The 21825-nt window shown below is 39.2% G+C and overlaps 1 protein-coding gene across 2 annotated transcripts in view; it reads left to right on the top strand.

The window, feature by feature from the left end:
• ccbe1 (collagen and calcium binding EGF domains 1) overlaps nt 1–16838 on the top strand; it is a 33864-nt gene extending 17026 nt beyond the window's left edge. Inside the window, exons 3-11 of one of the 2 annotated variants that reach the window (XM_018662350.2) lie at nt 6943–6995; nt 7203–7337; nt 7852–7989; nt 9110–9216; nt 10625–10733; nt 11136–11275; nt 13021–13056; nt 15503–15538; nt 16327–16838. In XM_018662350.2, the coding sequence (XP_018517866.1) occupies nt 6943–6995; nt 7203–7337; nt 7852–7989; nt 9110–9216; nt 10625–10733; nt 11136–11275; nt 13021–13056; nt 15503–15538; nt 16327–16593 (1021 nt within the window). In that variant the 3' untranslated portion in view covers nt 16594–16838. Of the gene's footprint in view, nt 1–6942; nt 6996–7202; nt 7338–7851; nt 7990–9106; nt 9217–10624; nt 10734–11135; nt 11276–13020; nt 13057–15502; nt 15539–16326 lie in introns of both variants that reach the window. The other variant, XM_018662349.2, reaches the window with a different exon arrangement.
• Nucleotides 16839–21825: the final 4987 nt, after the last annotated feature.

Raw genomic sequence — 21825 nt, 5'->3', positions numbered from 1 at the left:
AATGTTTATTGCAAATAGTGCAGAATATCTCCAAATCCCTATATTTACCTAGCAATATTTACTTCACTCTGGCTCTTTTTTATTATACTGGAAGCATTTGCTTGTTTATTGCCTCTTGGCAGTATGTGGTACCTTGCAACAAATTTACAAGCAAATATGACACTTCTTAACAGTGAAAATCAATACAGATTAAGTTAATGTGTTGCAACTAACATTTTCTTTCATTATTAATTATTACATTTTTATATTAATTGATAAAACTTTTTGTTTAAAAACTGGCCATCAATATATTATCAGAAATATTGAATTTATTTATCCACTCCATTTAGTCTGAGCAGGTTGATCAGCGTGAGTGTAGAAGTTGTGTCCTCTTCACTGGAATGCAGACGTGTTATTGTATATCACTGGCAGCAATGCTAGACAAATAAGCCTCCTCTGAGCAGACTGCATGTGTTGTCTCGCAGCTGTGCGTGTGTGTCTGTGTGTGACGCCCTTTAGTTTTGTAATTGTTATCCCCGTTAGAGAGGAGAGCATGCTGCGATGTGATGAAGAGGACCCCTCGTGTGAAGGTGCACACACATCTCCTCATCTGCCTCATTCTTTGTCTTTTTGTATTGACCAAAGAAGTCTGCAGCTGATTCTACTTTAACTTGTGTGTCAGTGTGGATCAGTGTGTTTCTTTTACAAGACAAAGCCAGGCCAGGCTGGTCCACCTTGTTGGTTCAAGACAGGGCCTCTGTTTATAAGGTAATTAGAGTGCTTATAGTTCACCCTGGGTAACTGAGGTCAGACTAATCTATGTCTAGATTTCATGGGGGGTCGTGTAAAATGATATGGATCACTGGCAAAATTAAATAACCTTTAGGGTGAAAAAAGGCGCAGGTGGCAAAACACTGATTGTCTGTGAAGTCCTGATCATTCTGAACAAGTGCTGGACTCACAGTGTAGTGAGCATGAAGTCAAATGTCATTCAACAAGCTGGTATTGTGTGTGTGCAGACATGTGACTGTGCAAACTGTGCTCATTGATATTCTTGTAGAAAAGTGTCATGAAGGCATTTGGGATATCTTTCACCCTTGTTCTCTCGCTCATGAATATGAATGAAATCCACATGTGGTTTGAATTGTTTGCTGATTTGCATGAACTTCATAAGCAGCTAACAAGCTTGCAGAGGACTGTATTCTTAGCTGTTGTTATGAAAGGTGTTAAGGCACTGTGCGGTATCACTCAGCATGCTATTGTTATGTGTTCTCAATATTATAAATAGGTTCACCTCTAATTACCCATTTTTAATCTTTTGGATAGTTGTTCTATCAAATCCTTGAACAATGAAAAAGTAATATCACGCTCCTTGACTGTCCCCTTGTGTGCCAGTGTGGAGAGTGATCTAGATCTGAGCTGTGTCTGCTGTTTAAACACTGTGAGAGGAGCTGAGGTGGACTGTTAAATAGCTTTTGGAGAATCAATGCCAGATATTGTCTGAGACAGTTGTTTAAATCCACACAAAGCTGTCTGGAAAGAATTATATCCTCTTCGATTTAAGCATTTGTGTGCCCTGGAAGAGGCTGGAGTTTATTCACATGCTTCAAAGACACTACATCTACAGTACAAAAAAAGTTACTTCCAAAAGAGTTAACTTGGCCCTCACCATAGGAAAACATTACTATTTTACCTCAAGCAACTTAGCAGTTGGCATTCTGGAAAGGCGTGGTTGGGGTACAAGCACTAATTGCAGCTTTAACCATTGCCACAACATGCCACTACACAAAAATCTGTGCTAAGCGGGCAACATTATTCCAACTGGAACATAACACTTCAAACCAGGCAATATAAAGGCAAATGTCAAGTTTCAGCACTACCTAAGCCTGTCACAATTGTTCCATAGCCATTTGATGGCAATTATTTGAGTTGACCACAATCATTTTGCATAATCTTTAGAATTGTTTCCATCTATTTGTATAAAAACTGGATGAAACTAGCAGAAATGTCATTTTTCCATCACTATTCCCACATTGTTTTCCACCATTTGAGGTTTGACTGGCAGCCTTTTAATGGCGCCATCTCATTGCAACCCCCTCTTCTTTTACAGTTCAGTGTTGCCCCCCCCCAACTGTTTATCTTGAGGCATCTCTTATATTCGACGGACTGCATTTTTATTGGCATCTGTTGACATTAACATCATGGATTTAGTTGGAAAGCCAAACGCCACAGCACAGTAATTTGGAGGAGGTGATTTGTTGGATTTTCAGCTAAAAGGTAGAAGTCAAAGGCCACTAGTCTAAAAAACCATCTATACATTTGAAAAACAGCCGCAGACAAGTAAGTTGTTAATCACAATTATTTTTAAGACGATTAATCGTCAACTAAGATTACATGATCATGACAGGCCTAGGACTAACCAATGGCTTTAATGTGTGACTTTAACTATTACCATTTAGGTTCATCTAACTACACATAACTCTACATCTGGTATGTGATAGGAATGTAATGAGCCCTTATTTTCACATATCTGAATTTTATCTCTGAGACCATCCGTATCAAATGCTTGACAGATTCTCTACTCCCAGAATATAAATCATGTAGTTGGTTTAAGGTTGTTTTATTGCTTTAATGCACTGACCTTCAGCAGTGTGTCTTTACCAGACATGTTGTTTTAACTTGTAGACAGGTCATATCATTACCATCTCAGTTTTGTTTTCACGTCCACATGTGTCAAAATATAAGAGGTCAACAAAGGGACAACATAAGAAATCAAACCATTTTAAATTAAATCAATTTGTATAAATGGAAAATGCAAGATAATACTGTAATCGTGTTTTAAAAGTGCTTTCATCAGCTAAGTAATCAAATATAACTTTTTTGATGTGTTTATTTAATGATGTGAAGTACAATAAGGTAGAATATTGTAGTGCTAATAAGCATTTTCCTGAATGATAATTTAATAAAGATCTAGTTCAGTAAAAATGAACTCAGAACACAGATATGGATTCAGTTTCCATGGGACGTTGTTGCCTCTTTCATGATCTTCTGGAAACGGACACAGATATTTGTTTTCTCAAGATTGTTCAACTAACCCTGGTTATTTTGCTAAGCTGCTTATTTGCTATAAGTGCCTTCTGTCCTCATGGGGATGTTATTGTGACATGAAATATTGGGTCACACAGGAAACCATCCACAGATCATCCTTCTCAGGGTGTCCAAGCCATAACCTCTTCCCACCCACAAACACCACAACACACAGTGTGCTGAAATGTAATAAACTAGATACATAAATTGAAAGACGGATGTGGATGTGGAAACAGCTAACCACAGTTTGGCATCCATTGGTGCACTTTATAGTACAGTTATCTTTGCCTAAAATATATGTACATGGTCAGTGGGTCTACAGCTACACTGCACACTACAGCTGAAGCTTGACGAACGTCAACAGGTTATATTGCTGTTCAAAAATTACATCAGCAGCTATGGTTGGAGATACCACAAGAACTATGAACTTAACGTGGCAATTCACAACTGTGCCCCTGGTGTTTCAGAATCAGAATCAGAATCAGACTTTATTGCCAAGTAAGTTTGCACATACAAGGAATTTGTCTTGGTATATCGGTGCTCCGGTGCTTCCGGTGCTGTCATGTGATATTAATGTTGGCACCACTATCACAAAGAATATACTAAGTTTCAGCACAGTTCATTTTAGAAAGGTCACAGCCAGGAAACACATTTATGTTTCTTTACAATATCAAATGGACAGTGAATGAATTAATGAATCATCTGTTTGTTTCTGGCTGCTAGCAGTAGCTTTAGCAACATGGCTACTGCTATCAGCCTGGCTACTTTTGTTAATTACTAATTTAGTAGAAGTAATGCTGACTGACTTCCGGTTTCGAACCGTATCAAGGTCTCAAGCTCTCTCCATAGTCGGAATGGCCATAAGCACTCGTGGACCATAAAAAAATCACTTGCATTGTACAAGCAACATTTACTCCACAATGATGAGTTAGAATAAAAACATTATCTATTGACATTTTAACATCATCTCTGACTGTAGTGAGGCTAAAAAATGAAATATAAATATTATAACTGATTAAGAAAACCAGGTCTCTCCTATTGAATATTGAAAAAAAGAAATGTGTTGACATGAATGATGAAAGTGTTTAAATCTGATGTCATCACTGCTTTTATTTCACGTTCTTGTTCTTTCTTGTTCTGGATGATATTTTAAAGATGAATTGATTGTCATCCCACCCTTGCACAAGGTGCCCGCAGACACGTACACAAACACATGCTCTATGTTTATAGTCAGAGTTTATGGGAATGTAGCTTTGAAATGAAAGTGTTCAGGCGGTACATGGTATGTGAATGTGTAGAATAACACAAATCACACAAACTCACAAACATGCACTGCACATGGCTCGCTCTCATGTCATGAAGGGCCTCCTGAGTGGTGATTGTTCCTCTACAGTAACCGCACCCGCAGGAGCTCCCGTGCTGAGTGTCATTACAGACTTGAAATGAGATTGTTGCATGTTAATATTCTTCACTGAGAGAATTAAGTTCAGTTGAAGAGATCGTTATTGCCTCTCTTTAGGTAGTAAATATTCAGTTGTGTGAGTGAGTAAGTACTTGGCTGGTCTGTATATCCTGTACCCATCAAAATGACCATAAAAGCAGTCGACTGTACAAGGCAGACCCATTGCACTGCAATGGTGCAGAGTCAGTGATTTATGTTGTTCTACCAAGGTTATATTTCTGTGATGATGTTATTGTAAAAAGCACAACCTTTTTATAGATGGGTCATTTGATTCATAAATAAAACTGGAAGTAGCAAATGGAGAAACTAAAACTAAGAGATCGCTAGTTTCAAAATGTAACTCTTTAATGCTCTCATCCAGTTCCAAGTCCCTAATGGACCATTTAAAGGAGAGATCTCATAAATCAATCGCCAGTCTGTCTTCAGATAACATATTCTGCTTTTCTTACTTTTCCACAACATTCATTCAAATTATTTCCTTGTGTATGTTCTCTTTATTTCTCCTAATGTGTGGTGTTTCAGAGAAGGATTCAGACACTATGGGAGCATATCTATGTTCCCCCATTCAGTATTCTGTTAGCACACATTAACCCTCCTATAGTGTTCAGATCAATTTTGACCTATTTCAAATTAAAATATTTCAGAAATATTATCAAGATTATAATTGAAACAAGACTTAAACAGCTAAATAAACATGACAACCCTAACCCTAAACCCCACCCTAACCCATTTTACAAGTTCTCGTAAGTGTAGGCATCGAGAGCCATATGGCAGTGTTGGGGAACAGACATCCCCTATGATGAGATCCCACACTTAAGTAGCTGGGGAACACCTTTTCAGGTTCCCATTATGTGTTGTATAGAGCTGGGGAATATAGGACTCTGGGAACATAGGAATGAGTCTGACAGTTTTTACATAAGAATCTTAATCTCTACCCTGACTTTATCTTTAGAGCCAGTTTGACATTTGTGGATTTGAGTGGAATTTCTTGACAACGTGGTTCAACATGAAAATGTTTACTCTCAGAATGAAATCAGTAACCTTTATGACCCCTAAACCAAATAACTGCAAAACTAATGGCATTCCCATTAGCCTCATGGTGTGTTTGGAACTAATTTGCAAATGTTAGCACCACATACCATGTTGCACATGCTAGCACATTGCACCAAATTAGCGTACTGACATTAGCATTCATAGTCTTGTTTTTCTATGGGTAACAAAGTTGAAATCCAATTTAAGTGCAAATGAATCACGTTGCATAAAATAGATAAATATATAAATTACATCAGGTGTGTTTGAATGCTGGTAAGCAGAGGAGAGAGACATTTCATCAGATGAAATTACTAGACGGGACCATAGCAATGCCCCTATCATCAGAACTGCTCCTGAATAAAAGCTGTACAGCATTACAGTTTTTTTTGTTTTTTTTTTCAGTAACTCTACCAAAGGAGTTAGACTACACTGTACTGCAATGACTTCAGGTTGTAATTAGATTTTTTTTTATCACCTCCTGTTTGAAAGCGACACCTGGTAGCACTTTTCTTTGGAGCTGAGTGTGAACGTGGGAAGAATAAAAGCTCATGATGATGTGACTTGATGATTAAATATTGCAACAATATGTTATCACAGTGGCGATGGCATTGGTTAAACTTAACACAGATGTGGGAAGAGGATGAAACAGATTTAAGAGAAAAGCTCATTAGTTTGTTTCTTCACATTATCTCATCAAGTTATTTTCTCTCTCACCCTCGCACACAAACCCATACACAAACCATTTGGATAAAGAGCTTATCACAGAAAACCTGAGTGCAGATGTAAGGATTATACTGGAAAACTTGAGTATTGGATAGAAAAAGAGTAAACAAGTAAAAAGGAAAGAGGATGACATGACGGGAAAACAAAAGAGTGACGAGTGAAGTTGAGTACAGGTATTTTGTCAGCAATCAAGTTCAAAAGATAAATATTCAAGAGAAACTGGAAACGCCTGGGAATTCAGCATAGTTAACCTGACAGGGGATTTTAACAGTAATTGTAATTCAGAGGAGTGTCATCAGACATGAAAGAACATGCAACAACAGGCCAGACACAGCAAGGAGACCTTCAGACAGCAGTGAGTGTGTGTGTGTGTGTGTGTGTGTGTGTGTGTGTGTGTGTGTGTGTGTGTGTGGTGTGTGTGTGTTTTGTGCGTGTGTGTGTGCAGTCTGGCTACATTAATCTTCATGAAGATGTTTTCCACATTAACAGAAACGTAAAAACTGGCCGAATCACTGGACCACAACAAATTCTGTACATCTTTATTAATGTTGCATGTCAAACATCACACGCATTATGTGAAAACCTGGGGACCCATTATGTGAATGTTAAAGTATTTTGGATTTTTCTTCTTACATGCACGTCAATTTGATATTTTACAGAAAGAAATGTTGCAAGGGCTTCAAGTTTGTGTTGGGCCAGTGCATTCCTGAAGGTAGGAAATACTGTCATGTGTACTTCTGATTATTTTGGAACTCTCTCACATCAGGTCCCATAAGGTCTTTTGTCTTTTAATGTACTTCACTTAACTTTCTCTTGTTTTAACCTCACTGACTTTTTTAATGACCTGTGACAGGCATGTTGCCTGCAAGTTTTGAAATGAAAAAAAAAAACTGATGAAATCCATAATTTCTTACTGCAGATTATGACGTGTGTGCTGGCGCCCCTTGTGAGCAACAGTGTACTGACCATTTTGGTCGAGTTGTGTGCACCTGTTACCCCGGCTACCGCTATGACCGGGAGCGCCACAGAAAGAGAGAGAAGCCCTACTGCCTGGGTGAGACCATGTACACCTTATCAAGATAATTCCTCTTTTTATAAACGAGGAGATGCTTCATGCTCTCTGATGTTTAACAGGTGAAAGTCGCATCACTGTCACTTGGCTTTCTCTGTCAGTTGAGGAGACCTGCCCTTACTACTTTATATCTATAAAACCCGTATCAGAAAATAGTTTTAGTGCTACAGCTGCTCATTAGTAGAGGAACAACAACTTTTCATGAGCTGAGAGAAAAGCCTTATTTAAAAGCCTTATTTTCAGCTTGGACACAGTATATTTTTCTTATAATCCAATGGGTCCAAGATTAAAGAGAATTTTTCAACTCTTACAGATATACTTAATCCCTCAGTTTATATGAAAAATTAAGAATCACCAAATATGGAGATACATGATTTTCCTTTGGACTGCAATGATAAAACACCTTCAATTTAGTTTCAGTTTCAGTTTTTATATGCTATTGAGTGTGCACATTTTCTCTAATTTGCATTCTCCCCTCTTTCTCTGCAATGTATAGATATTGACGAATGCGCAGACAAAAACATGACTGCCTGCTCTCAGATCTGCATCAATTCTGCGGGGAGCTACAGGTGTGAGTGTGAGAGAGGCTATTTCCTGGAAGAAGATGGGAAAACATGCACCAAGGGGGAGAGAGGTGAAGAGACATTTTTTCTTTATTCAAGGGCACATCTTACTGCGATGTGGAGCTGACCACACATTGTTATTTGGTGTGTGTGTGTGTGTGTGTGTGGTGTGTGTGGTGTGTGTGTGTACAAAGGAGAGAGAGAAGGGGGTACTGCAAACATAGACACCTGGTAGTCATTACACATCTCAGCTCCTTGTGCATGTCAGAACAGTTCTGTCTCCCAAACAGGCTGCTGCCCCCGTTGACTCCTGGTCTATTCTGATTTGCTGGATGCATTTGAGGAAAACATCACAAACTGTCCAGACAATAATAGAGTCTTTTTTTTTCTTTCTTTCTTTCTTTTTTTTTGCCTCAAAGTCAGTTGCCAGTGAAGCGGTCAGAGGCTGTAGATTTGCTACTTCCTCCCATGAGTTTATCTTCCATTACCTACTATAACATTTTGGGAGAAGCTGGAGAGTGAGAAATGATGGCTCATATAGTCATGTTCCAGCTTTGTAACACAGTGGGGAAAATAGTGTCCAGACACTCTCACTCATCCATTAAATATATGCGCGCTCAGAGTAGGGTCCGTTGCTGCTATAGACCAGAGACATATCCAGGAGAGCTAGTCAGCTTCATGCTTATCATGTTGTTTTTGCTCTTTGCAGGATTGTGCAAGTATATTGCTTAAACCTTAATGTTTTTATGGGGTGAGTGAATGAAGAGTGGTAGAGTGAATGTGAATATAGGTTGAAAATCCAGGCAGCAAGGATGTGAAGTTGCACAATGACAATGTTACAGAGTTAACTTGCACTGTATAAGTCACTCATCCCCTAAATAGAAAGTTAGCTCATACAGTTTGCATGAACCTATCAAACTGTCACCAGAACAGCAAAGTGTGACACAGGATCAATTGTCAAAAACACAGTTTTGTTTTTATAAAAATAACATAAATGTGCCATGAAAGTGATTGTAGTTTTGTTTCTTTTAACGGGATTGCTTTGACACACTGCTTTGACTGAACAACATGTTTTAAGTACAACTGTCTACATATTTTGAAAGTAAGGGGACACATTTTCTGACAATTTTCTTAAAGAACAGTTTTTGGGTAACTTCTATGACAGAAACATTTTCCCTCAATTCCCAGCAGTGCATCTCTTTGAGAAATCTGACAATGTGATGAATGCTGGGACTTGCTCAGCCACCTGTGACGATTTCCACCAGATCAAGATGTCTGTCCTGCAGCTTAAACAGAAGGTAAAGGTCACAAAACAATAGCAATACACCCACATATTGCTCTTAAAATATAAAATGGAATCCATGTAGTATACCTGTAACACTACCCTGTTTTAATCTTAAATCATAATCTTACAACCTGCAGCTTTTCCTAGTATTCTATGGTTGACCGCAGAAGGGGTCCAGTGAGGATTTAACACATGCTCTTGAGTCAAATGAATGTAAATATCTGCAGACCTGTTCTGTGTCTTTATCGCCACCTAAAGATCTGGCTTTATCTCCAAGGAGTCCATACCTGACAGTATTTCAGAAACAACAGCAGCCAGATTTTTTTACAACTCTCTTGAGATGCATTATAGCTCTTTATTTCCTAATAAAAAAAATGTTGGAAAAATTTCCTTTGCTGTAGGTAATTGATTAGAAGTCTGAGTTGGGCAGTTTGTGTGAAAGCACTGGTATAATATTTACCTCTGTGTAATCGCAGGCGTCTCAACCTATCTGAGCACGAGTCTATCAACAGCGGCACTCAACACCCTGGGCTGTAACACATGATATATTGCTTCCAGCTGTGCGGTCTATGTGCTCAAGGGGCTGTACTGTACATGCCTCTTTTTGCTTAATGTCAATATATTAAGAAAACAAAGTGAAAATACTATATGTGCTCACTATATTTCCTACATTATTACAGCATATGAGTATATTCTCATTTATTCATATCACAGGAGGGTTAGAGTTTGAATTTAGGATCATATTGTGGTTCAAACACCTGTGCCCAAGGTCACAGGCTATGCTTGCATAATATCAGCAGGTGAATGTGAGTGTGTGCGTGCGTGTGTGTGTGTGAGTACGAGCATATGCTTGAACGTCTGTGCACATGAATCCTGATTTGTTGGCCCTCGTGGCATAGCGATGTCTTTCACGTGTTTCCCTCTGGGATTGCCAGATCCACATGATGTTATACAGAGATCAAAGATAACTTTTCTCAAGGATGCCACTTAGCATACAGAGCAGGAGCTCTCCTGGTCATGCTGAATAATGTAGAGGGGGTTGCCTGGCCCTCCATCTGTCCAGGTTACAGCTTGTAGCATGGTGCAGATGGAAGATCAGCTTTAATCTTTGCCAGGGTACATAATTTAAACATAATTTCACTTGAAGTTGGCCCTTCAGTGTGTAATTTCCCTGTCCTGTTTGACAGGACAGACCTTATGAATCACTGTATGTAAAACCATTTTAGGAATAACAACCAAATGATGAAATTATGCAGAACGGGTTTGGATGATTGATATCACTTCCACATGAATGAAAAAAAGACATTTATCCACAATATGTATTAATGTTGGCTGTTTGATATATTGTTTCTTCCATTATTTGTAATTGCCTTCTAATTGACCTTTTCATTCAGTCATTTTGCTCTACATCCTTTTTTAAGATGGCCATGCTGTCAAACAGTGCTGACGTCCCTGAACAGATGACCAGCGAGAAAATCCTGACATCCCCTATATTTTTACCAGGGCCTCCAGGTCTCCCCGGCCCTCCAGGTAAGACACATAAAGCTAAAAATAATAAAACAGTGGCAGACTTGAATAAGGAAACTGGCCTGCATCCAGCACAGGGATAGTATGAGTCTACAGCAATGACAGCCATGAAAAATCCACAAATGTGAACGTTGTGGTGGTGCTAGAGGAAAAGTCATGAGATAACCAAAGTCATAAGGATTCATAATCTGGGAGGTGTGAATGTCTGTACCAAATTTTGTGCCAGTGAATCCAGAAGATGCTGAGATTTTTGATTGACTGACTAACACTGCCCTTGCTGAGCCAGACCACTAGCATGTCTAGAAAGCCATGAAGAAATCTATTCTGCAAAAACCATCATATAGTGTTTTGCTGTAATTACTTAAGTTGTCTCCAGTCCACTAACAACAGTCTGGATTACTTTAGGAGATCCAGGACCAGAGGGCCCTCCAGGACTTAAAGGAATGTTGGGGCCCCCTGGCCCTCCTGGTCCCAGGGGCTTGATGGGACCCATTGGACCAACACCAGACCTGTACCACATCAAACGTGGTCCCAGAGGGCCAGTGGTTAGTTTATATGTACTACTTTTCTTGAATGTCATTATAAGTGATTATGTTTTAAAGGATCAGTGTTTAGGTTTTGGTGGCATCTAGTGGTGAAGTTGCAGATTGCAACCAACTGAATACCCCTCCCTTTCCAGGTGTGTGGCATGTTTGGTTTGGCCATTCTAGGCTACTGTAGAAACATGGCAGTGCAAAATGGTGGGCTTTGTGGAAGAGGACCATTTTCCTCTGTAGATATGTAAGGCTCATTCTAAGCTAACAAACCCCCAATTATTCTACATAAATGAAAATGCAATTATGAATATTACTGCCAATAAACCCCCCAAAATCATACACACTGGTCCTTTAAGGAATAGCTTTACTAAGCATTAAATTTAAAATTCCATACTGCTCTGAAAACCACGTCCTTATGCCCATCATAGCTTTTACTTTCTGTTGGTTCAGTTCCACAACTCTGCTTTGTGTCACAGTGAAGAATTACTAAATTAATTCAGAATCTAATCCAATCTGTAATGCAGTAAAAAAAACTATTTTTACTTCAGTCTATGATGCATATTTTAGGGGGTTTTACTCACCAGTGCACTTCAGATAATTTTGTAATCCTGCATTGTGAGACAGGGCCCAGGAGAGCTGTGACTGATTTATCTCAATGAAGCAACCAAATATCTCCTGTTTTATTTAACACATTTCAAAAACACACAAAAACACAGCCTCTTAAAGATATCCTTGTCATTGAAAGGTGACAAAGGATGACACATGGTAATAGCAAGAGCAACAGAGAGGACGGAATCCATTTACAGCTTTAGTTGTTTTTCTTGGCTCACTGTGTCTTTGTGCAGCATTCGGTCTTGCCTGCGAGTGTGAACCCTCCATGTTGATGTGTGGGATCTGAATCAAGAATGTGCAGGATGTGGCCCAGTAAGACATATTTTTAGTTTTTAAAGCTCTTATATTTATGCAGCTTCGTTATTGATAAATCAGACCATCAACACCTGCAATCAGTTATATCACAAGCTGCATGAAGCAAGAAGTCCGAAAGTGTTTTTACAGTAGAAAGTGATCTATTTCTTTGTATGTGTGACGTTTGGGTGTGTGTTTTAATTCGTAACTCTTAAAATCCACGAGCTGTCAGTATATTTAATCAGTGCACATGGTCTGACTAAGAGAGAGTTGTCCTCTCTTCTCACAAAACCCTGATTAGATTCTGAGCACAGTTATGAGGTTTGGCAGCCAAGTCGCATGTGTTTAACTGCATGTTAGGGTTTCAGAGACGATGAATGTGGGATAGTGTGCGACTCAGCAGCTTGATACTGATCTGAATATTGGCCCTACTCCTTACACAATGTCGTCATGCTTCTTTTATGATGATTATCCCAGGAAAGAGATCAAAGCGCTCTCTACCATCAAGCTTAAGCCACTCAGAAATGGCCTGGGGGCGGGCATGAAGTTAATCTTGGATGATCTCTGCCGGTGGAGCGTGTCGAAGATGTCAGTCCTGTGTTTAAAACGATTTAAAGTAAAAGCATAAATAGTGAATTGAACATTAACGCATTTCTGGTTTTGTGCAAGATACATTATCGAGTCGTGTGTGAGTGTCACCAGGCTAACAGACAAATAGACAATCACATGCCCAATCTCATCTATAGCTGTTACAGTATCTGGTCCACCTGACTTTGAGTGTGAAAGAAAACTTACATAAATAAGCAAACGTGATGAAAGTAAATGCTTTTTTTCCTTTCATTTAACAGGGGCCTCCAGGAGCACCAGGAAAGGATGGCCTAAAGGTGGGTTCAGATGCTGTTTTGTCAGCTAATCTTGTCATGACTGGCTTTCTACAAGATTCTAGGGGTCCAGCACAATGCCCCTCAGGCAGAGGAGTCATAGATGTTGGCAGCAAAATTTGACTCTTGGCTCACTGGCTCCTACCTCAAAGGAAAGAAGTCAAAGTTGATGCAGAAAGTACCAAAGTACCAACTAGATAGATCTGACTCAACTGCCAACACCATGTCTGTCAAAACGATATTTCTCAACAGCGAAATTGTTTCTCAACTTCTCCAGATTTGTACGGGGTGAGAGGTAGAAGGCAGGTGCCAGGATACTCACAAATCCCCAGCTGGATGCTGCACAGGCAGAGATAGTCCATGCAGATGAGAGGATCACTTAACTACAAGTTGCTACAAGTTGAGAGAGGAAAACTAATATGCCAGATGGTACTTTGCGCAATTTTATGTACAATATGAACACAAGCAGAGCATTATTAGTTGGTAAATGTGTACCCATATAGCTTCAAATAATTGTACCTGGTACAAGAGCATGTTGGGATTACAAATTCAGTCAGAGGATCGAACTGATCATGATTTCTCTTACTTGCAAACAAGTTTCCTCTGCATCTTAAGCCAGAATTGACCCAGTTCACAAGGAGCTGTCGCTAGTATATTAGTGGGAACCCAGTAACTTCTTCCTGACCACCTGTATGGATACTTCAGGGTTATTGCAATTAATAGGAATATCATATGGATTACACAAACAGTGCCTTTGGATTGCGTACCGGGAGGTAGTAAGCACTTTAAAAGGCTAAATGGAATGTCTCGCTCTGCTTTTCTCTCCTGGGAAGCCTAAGGCAAAGTGTTAAAAAAGAGGCTCCAGCAGATGGTTAAGACACAGATTAGAGAGGCACAATGCAGATCCCATCCTTGTTACAGTGAGATTTGTGTTTGCATTTTTCACATTTTTTTGCATTAAACCAGATTTGCCCATACCTTCTCTTGTAATATTCACAGACAGAAAATCAAAGAGCACCTGAGGTCAGGACAATACAGTGGCTTCTTGTGCAGTGATCCATTGTCATCTAGATAGGAAGCACACCTGCCCCAAATGAAGATGTTTAGCTGCTGTTTTTATCAATGAAGATACAACTGATATGAATATCAGTCTGTGAAACTGTGGGAACTATAGTGGTACCAAGATTAGCTACAAACCAAAGGCAGTCAGTTGGTAGTTTGTGCAGCTAATATGTGGCAGACACCAGAATTAAAATTGACCATTATTAGAGAGGAATCTGCTTTAGATGCTGTAATAAAACTTGCTTAAAAGATAAAATTTTAATTATGATCAGTAGAGATGTTATATGTCATCAAGAATGACCCATCATCCATGTCACATGCTTACTAAGAGAGGTACGAGGTTTAAAAGCTGAGGAGGTTCCTGTCTGTTTGCTTAGCTTGTGGATCTCGTATGGAACAACTTAGGTGCATCTGCCTTATTGACACAGTACCTCAGTATTCTTTCAGTACAGCTGGGATGTTTGTGTGGAGAGATTGGAGGGTGATCTGTCTCTCTGAGTTACAAATCCAAACCATCTGCCAAAACACTCACAGCCCCAGTGTGACCCTGAGCCTGGCTAACAACCACACCAGTCAAGTCAATGTGTGTATGCTACCGTAGGTCAACAGGCTGCATGAGTCAAGCAGTCATGCTATATTTACATTATGTTTAGTATTATTACTACTTTTTTTCCTTTCACATACACAGGACACAGCAAGGAATAGCTGACATTTTGGGACATACGTGTATTTGCTTTCTTAGAAAAGAAGATTGATACTGTATAAATCTAGAGCAGGGATTCAGTTAGCTTAGCTCATCTTAGCTTGAAGACTGGATGCAAGGAGAAACAGCTCATCTGGGTCCATCCAGAGATCAAAAAGACACCTATCAACACTGCCCACTCATTAACACGTTGTATCATGTTTGTTTAATTAAATGAAAAGTTGTGGGTTTTTTGTGGAGTTACACAAGAATTTATTCTACAACTGTTTCTCTCTGGGAACAGTGACTAATTGCCAAGGAACAGTTACAGCTTTCACATTTCAGGTTGGTGCATGAATGAAATAAACCAGATACAATGTGTTATTTAGTGACCATTAGATGTGAAGTTTAGGTGTAATTTTCAACTTTGGACAGAAACAGGTTTCCCCCCGCTTCCAGTCTTTGTGCTAAGATAATCACCTACCACCTCCAGGGCCAAGTAGAACAAAGACACAAAAATGGTATTGATATTCTCATGTCTCATGACAAACTATTTCTTGAGGCATTTGTGGTTACTCTCATCCTGATCTCAGCTTTCTCTCCACCTCTAGCTCCAGAAGTTCCCTAACCAGGGTATTGTGATTTCCTCTCATGATTTTTTCCACTGTAATTTATCTAAACTAAATATTTATTTTGTTTCCCCAGGGGGATAGAGGGGCTCCTGGGCCTGTTGGACCACCAGTAAGACTCTAGCTATCTATACTGATGCCACACTGTTTTAACTTGTTGCTACTATCCAGAACAAAAGTTAAACTAAAGCATGGCTAGAAAACAGATTACCATGGACTCTGGCCATTAAATGCCACAGTTAATGATACTGTCAAATGTTAAAAGTAAATAGTGTCCAGTACAGAGTAAGCATTATTGCCTTAGATAAACACTGATGGTGCTAATGTTAACAAATCATGAGAAAAATGTCAGTAGCCACTGGCCACAGTCCATTGATCAGCTGGATTTTTGTTGGGATAATCATCTCTGTGGCTACTGGGTAACTGGGTAACCTTTCCATTAGGTTCAGTGTCTCTATATAAAGGAGAGTAACCTTAATTTAGAGGAGCTATATGTAAGTTTTTGCTATCACTATATAGCCAACATTTGCAGCTGTGTTTCAACCATGTTTGCTTTCACAAGACAAGAGTTTAGAATACGTTCTCTGGGTAGTGCTAGTTCCTCAGTCTGTCATGTTGGACTGATGGCAGACTGGATACTGCAGTGACCCACTATTGCAGAGTGGTATCACAAGATTGGATGGACTAGGGCTAGCTGGTCAGGATGCAAAGCTCAGGTGAAGAAAAGAAGTGAAATAGTGAAATAGAAGCAAAACAAGAACAAAATAAATTTGATGTTGTACCTGAAACAGCTGATAATGCTAACGTTGGCTATAGTGATAGCAAAAACTTACATATAGCACCTTTAATTTCAACAAATAATTAATAAGATTATTTGTTTTTGTTGCACTTTACTCTCAGGGCCCACCAGGCTCCTTTGATTTCCTGCTCCTTCTGATGGCTGACATCCGTAACGACATCGCCGACCTACAGAGCAAGGTGTATGGTAGGCCAATGCACTCTCCAGGGGAAGACTTTGGCACAGTCCCTGACAACTGGAGGGACAACCAGGAGGGTCTGGACACAGGCTCAGGTGAGGACTACAAGGAACCTCCACCTCGAACAGGTGGAGGGACCAAGCGGAGCAAGAAGAGGAAACCAGCTCGCGACAGAACAGACTTTGACTAGAATATTTAAATACTTAACGCCAGGTGTAAATATTGAAGTGGTTTTGATTTTTATTTAACTATTTTTTAAACAGAATGTACTGTATGTCTTTTGATCACAGATGTTTATTTTTGTATGATATACAAGATCATGTGACTATTTTTTAACAAAATGAGTAGACTGTGCAAATGCATGTTTTATTTTATTTTGTATTTCCAGAAACATATGGTTCCTTCACAGCACATTAAACAAGTCTCTCATAAAAACAGGTTGGTCCTCATTACTTTATGACAATGTATTATTCTGTTTCACACAAATTGTATAAGAAAGTGGGCCACCCAATACCCAAACGATGAATTAATTGATATCATCATACTTGAATAAATTCACAAGGGGGATTAAAGCAGCGTGACACCCATTAGCTTTCACAAATTCACAAATTTCAAGTGGAGGAAGATAAAAAAGCACTATTTTTCATCCAACTTGTAGTCTGATGTAGTCATATACATCCATAAGCAGTAGTGGTTTGTAACTAAGTATTATTTTTATAGTCAATTAGAATACAGATTATTTTTTCCAATTAATATATTAATCAATTGGGCTATGAAATGTCAAAAAAAGTGAAAAATGCACAACACAGAGCCCAGCATGATGTCTTGAAAAATGTTTTGTGCATTTAACTGTATTAGCCTGATAATATTATTAATTTCTACAGACATGGAAAGGAGAAACAGTCTGTAAACAGTAAAATTATTGACAGTTGAAAAGCAGGCTGATTATGTCTACAAGTGGTGCTTAACTCAATTGCTGCAAGAGGTTGTCAAATCAGTGTTTTCATAGCTGGACAGAGTGGTGCCGCTTGCAATTAATTATGAAATCTAACGTATATCTAAACTAAGACTGACATATTTAAGCTAATTTTAAATTCAGGCGACCAATACTCCCCTTTACTGCAACTGTTTAATGGCTTTGTGGATGATACTGTAGTTGACTGAATTTGTAACATGTTTTACTTCCATTCTTCACCAGAGGGAGACCTTCTCAAAGTCAGAGGTTCAAAGTACTGACATCTACAAAAATCTGGGTAACTTGATGTCACGAGTGTTTATTAATATTCAGTGTCTGTCAGAAATTATAAACTCTACTATAAAGACATATTTTGTATTATTGTGTTTTACTATACTCATATTCACTATCTGTTTATACACCAACATTTGCAGTCATAGCTGGAAGAAGCTGAACAGCTGCTGGGCCTCTGAAGTAAGAATGGTGTTAGGCTTCCAGCTGGGTTTTGGACGAAGTGCAGCCTTTTCTGAAGTCATAAACTTTGTAGTTTCACTCCTTTTTGTTCACCTCTGTTACTCATAACTTATATTTATCTCACTCTGTCTTTATTTGGAGGGAGAGAGGCTGTAGATAATCTTGGAAACTTGACCAAAACAAGGTGACGTTACTTTATTTTCATGAATAACAAGACCATGCAATAAAACTCAAAACAGCCCACTCAAGAAAACTCCAGTCTGGTTTATCAGCGCTGATCCAAGACTCATGTTGTAACTCGTTTCCAAGTCCTTCATCAGCCACAGCAAAATAAAGTGGTTCACCACATCTGTGAAGCGAGTATGGGAACCTGGAATTCTGACACATTGTTGGTCTTATAATTAAAAACATTTCAATGTGATGGGTGAAAAAAGAGAAAAACTCAAAACACAAAAATTAAACTAGTTTCTATGCTATTGGACAATATTGGTACTGGTACTGATTTTTTTCTTGTCAAAAGAACAATAAAAACTTTTCACTCATCAAGTTTTTGGAGAATTTTGCTGAAAGAATGTACCTGATACAACCGTGCCTGACAATCATCCAGTACCCCTCTAACTCCACTAGATGGCAGTCATTTCTCGTTCATACACTACAGCAGTACATGCTGATGTATGATGACACCCCTTTGAATGATGCACAGCGCACTGTGTTCAATGAACCCATTAAACTTTGCAGTGTAGTTCACAGAGGAGTGCATGAAGATAATCAAAACACAATCATGAATAAAGCTTTGTGGACATGTTCACTCAGCGTCGGTAATGTCTACTTTTTTGTTTATGTTTGGACTTAATAGTATTAGATGTTCTCATGCAACATTATTTTAACATCTTCCCTCTAAAGGATTGGTCTGTCTCTGACTAAATACATTAACCATTGTCATTCATCTTAGCCAAATTTTTTTACAAGTTTTTGGAATGACATTAAATAAAAATCAAATAACATCAACAGTCTTTGTAGTCAACTTCAATTAAACTAACCAAAGCATCAGAATAATTATCAATATTATCACCATCCTAATCATCATCATTTATGTTATCCAAAACAAAAACAACACATGACAAGGGTTCCTTCAACAGTCAGGTGCCACCTTCATTATTAAACACTACATCATTGTTTACATGTTGCCTATTTGTTTCACAATGAGTCCATTTTGAGAGAATGGTACATGTCATAATTTGCATTTGATTAAAGAGGGACCGAAATTAAAGTCCTGTGTAAATCTTTTTAACAAGGTCGTCGCATCCAGAAAAAGAAAGGGAAAAAAAAAACTTGGCAATATATTTCTCCCAAATCCTTTCTGGAAGTAATTAATCACCATCATACAAGGGCCAGCCTTAAAAGATTTCAAATATTTGCTGAAGTGCCCCCTTGTTCCTAATTATATCTCCCCGCTTGTCCCCCTCATTATTTAGAACTATACCCACAAAAAGATGCAACTGAATGGGAACTGTCACACACCCAGCCCCCTTCCAAAGAAAATGTTATATAGCAAGAGAATGACTGAGTTACTGTGCTGCAATAAAGGCCTTAATGAGGTAATTTTATTAGTAGCGGCTGCCCAGAACTGTTGGAAACAGATGGAAGAAACAAACAGAGAGAGGCAGCATAGAGAAAATTAGTGTTACCCAATTCATTAATTAATGCATTAGTGCGGGCAGCAAATTAACTGCCCCAAAAATCCCCCATTCAATGAAGATTACGATGAAAAAAAGACATTGTTGCCCTCCGACGTAATTACAAGACAGTGCAAATTCAATTCTAATGAGGCGAAAGGCACCCCCTTAACATGCATCCCCTATTTCCCTCTCTAAAAGGGCTTGCTCTTGAGTTGAGGCCTAAGTTTAAGGAAGTGCTGAGAGTGAAGGAGACAATAATGAGAGATCGGCCGGGCCCTAAGTGCCTTATATGCTGCAAACAGGTAAAGAGGATTGAATGGTTCTCTTTCTGGGACTCCTGGGGGGCCAGTCTTCCCAGCGCAACAACACTTGGCCCTGAGAAAAGGGTCCACTGAGGAGCCTGGACAGTGAATGGACCTATGCTGCAGTGGGTCAAACTGAATGGCCACAAGTTCTTCAATGATTACAGACTATGTTGTGCCGGCCTGGGCTACACACATGTACACAAACGCGCGCACACACACACAGGGAAACACACGTAGACAGCCCTCACCCTTCAACCTCTCCCTCTCATTGAGTTATCTTTACTCAGGCTTTGTCTCCTCTAATTGGAGCTGATGAGGGACTAATTGGTAGCTTTTTTTACAACACCCAGTACTTAAGCAATGGCAAGCCGAGGGAGGCAGCATGAGTGGAGTTAATGAGAGGCTTTGCACAAATAAAAGATTTAGTGTGGGCCTGTTTCACAGAATGGGAGAAAAGGAAAGTTGAGGATATCTTTTGTATCCTCCACATCTTTCACTTATGTGCAGGTATCTGAAAAGAAGAGGGAGTGGCAAAGGGCGCACAGTGGCTGCTGAAATGTTGAGCACTTGTGCGCATAAAGGGATCTGTTCTGTATTGTTTGGGGCCCATAGTTTAGTGTGTCTGTTAATAATGAGAAAGGGCTGCTCCTCAAATGAATGTGGCAAAGTCCTTAGTGGACAATAAGTGCCCTCTCTTCCCCCGGACCACACTGGACTGTGTTGAAGCAATCTGAAATAAAGGTTTAGTCCCTCTGTATTGTTGAGGGTGAGTATGTGGCCTATGTGCGCAGAATTGAGCCAACAAATAAGACAGCAGCAAAGGCAGTCTATACATTATTGAAAGCCGCAGAACCTTTTGTGGATTACTGGTTCGAAGTATCATTAATCAAATTAAAAATCTGGCCTTAATTATAATAAATAGGGTTTGTGAGTCTCTTGTTGGGTGCACGTCTATCATGTGTGACGCTACAGATATAGGGAAATCAGCCTCAGACTTCAAATCGTGTTTTCTGGTCTGATCAGTTAGAGATTTGCATCATGGTGGTAAACTTAAGAGCACAGCAGGTTCAGCCACAGGACATTTCCTTAGCATGCTGTCATCTCAGCAGACATTTTGTTCATGTGATAACGGTTTGCTTTGTGCTTTTCAGGTATGAATAAACACCATGACGCTACAGGCTTCATTTAACTAAGCCATGGCGTCACACCAGGAGGTGACAAGCCACTCTCCCTTTCCCCCTAATGTGACATGGGGTGATACAAATATCTTTAAATGGCCAGGTCTTCCAGGGAAAAATAGCCCCCCCAAGCACAGCACAAATATTATTTGTTTTATCTGATTAGGCCAGTTTAGAGCCGATGAATCTTAACTATCCCGAAAGGTGGCCTACAATAAACAGATCAAGTGGATGTGAGGTAGAAAATGATAGATGAAGATATGAGATTCATTAGAGAAAACCAGGAAAGTACAGAGGAAACAATTAAACTACACCCATGGGCATAGACTAATCAAATATAGACAAAATAGATGCAAGCAGAAGCATAATTTTCATTTAAGTTTAAAAAATCAACAGAAGTGGCTCCTGTAAATAAAACACACCACAAAACTCAGGTCAGCTTGCTGTCACTTCTAAGATACATTTCCTACAGCATTGTGTAATTCACTGGCCAAATATTTGTGCTGACTCATGTGTTAGGCTATTCACTGTCTCAGTGACCCATTAACATCCTACAGGTTCCCATTGTCCACCTCTAAATGGATCCATTAGCATTGCTATTGTTATTTAAATCCTACATTTCCCAACAAAGAGTGTGGTTTAACTTTCTAATGAGGGCTTCCTCAGACAAAGGACAGAGGCCTCTATTTTCTCTGCTCCCTAAATCCACTGGAAACCTGTTAGGGTTCATGAGTTTTAAATGTCATACAAGAGTTAGCATCTCATTTATAATTTCACATACTCCACTCAGAACCTCTAGTGTGTTTTCTGATGTTGTTAATGGTTTGGTGG

This window comes from Lates calcarifer, linkage group LG9 (genome assembly GCF_001640805.2).
Source record: "Lates calcarifer isolate ASB-BC8 linkage group LG9, TLL_Latcal_v3, whole genome shotgun sequence".
Classification (NCBI taxonomy): domain Eukaryota; kingdom Metazoa; phylum Chordata; class Actinopteri; family Centropomidae; genus Lates; species Lates calcarifer.
This window is presented reverse-complemented; position numbering and strand designations above follow the sequence as displayed.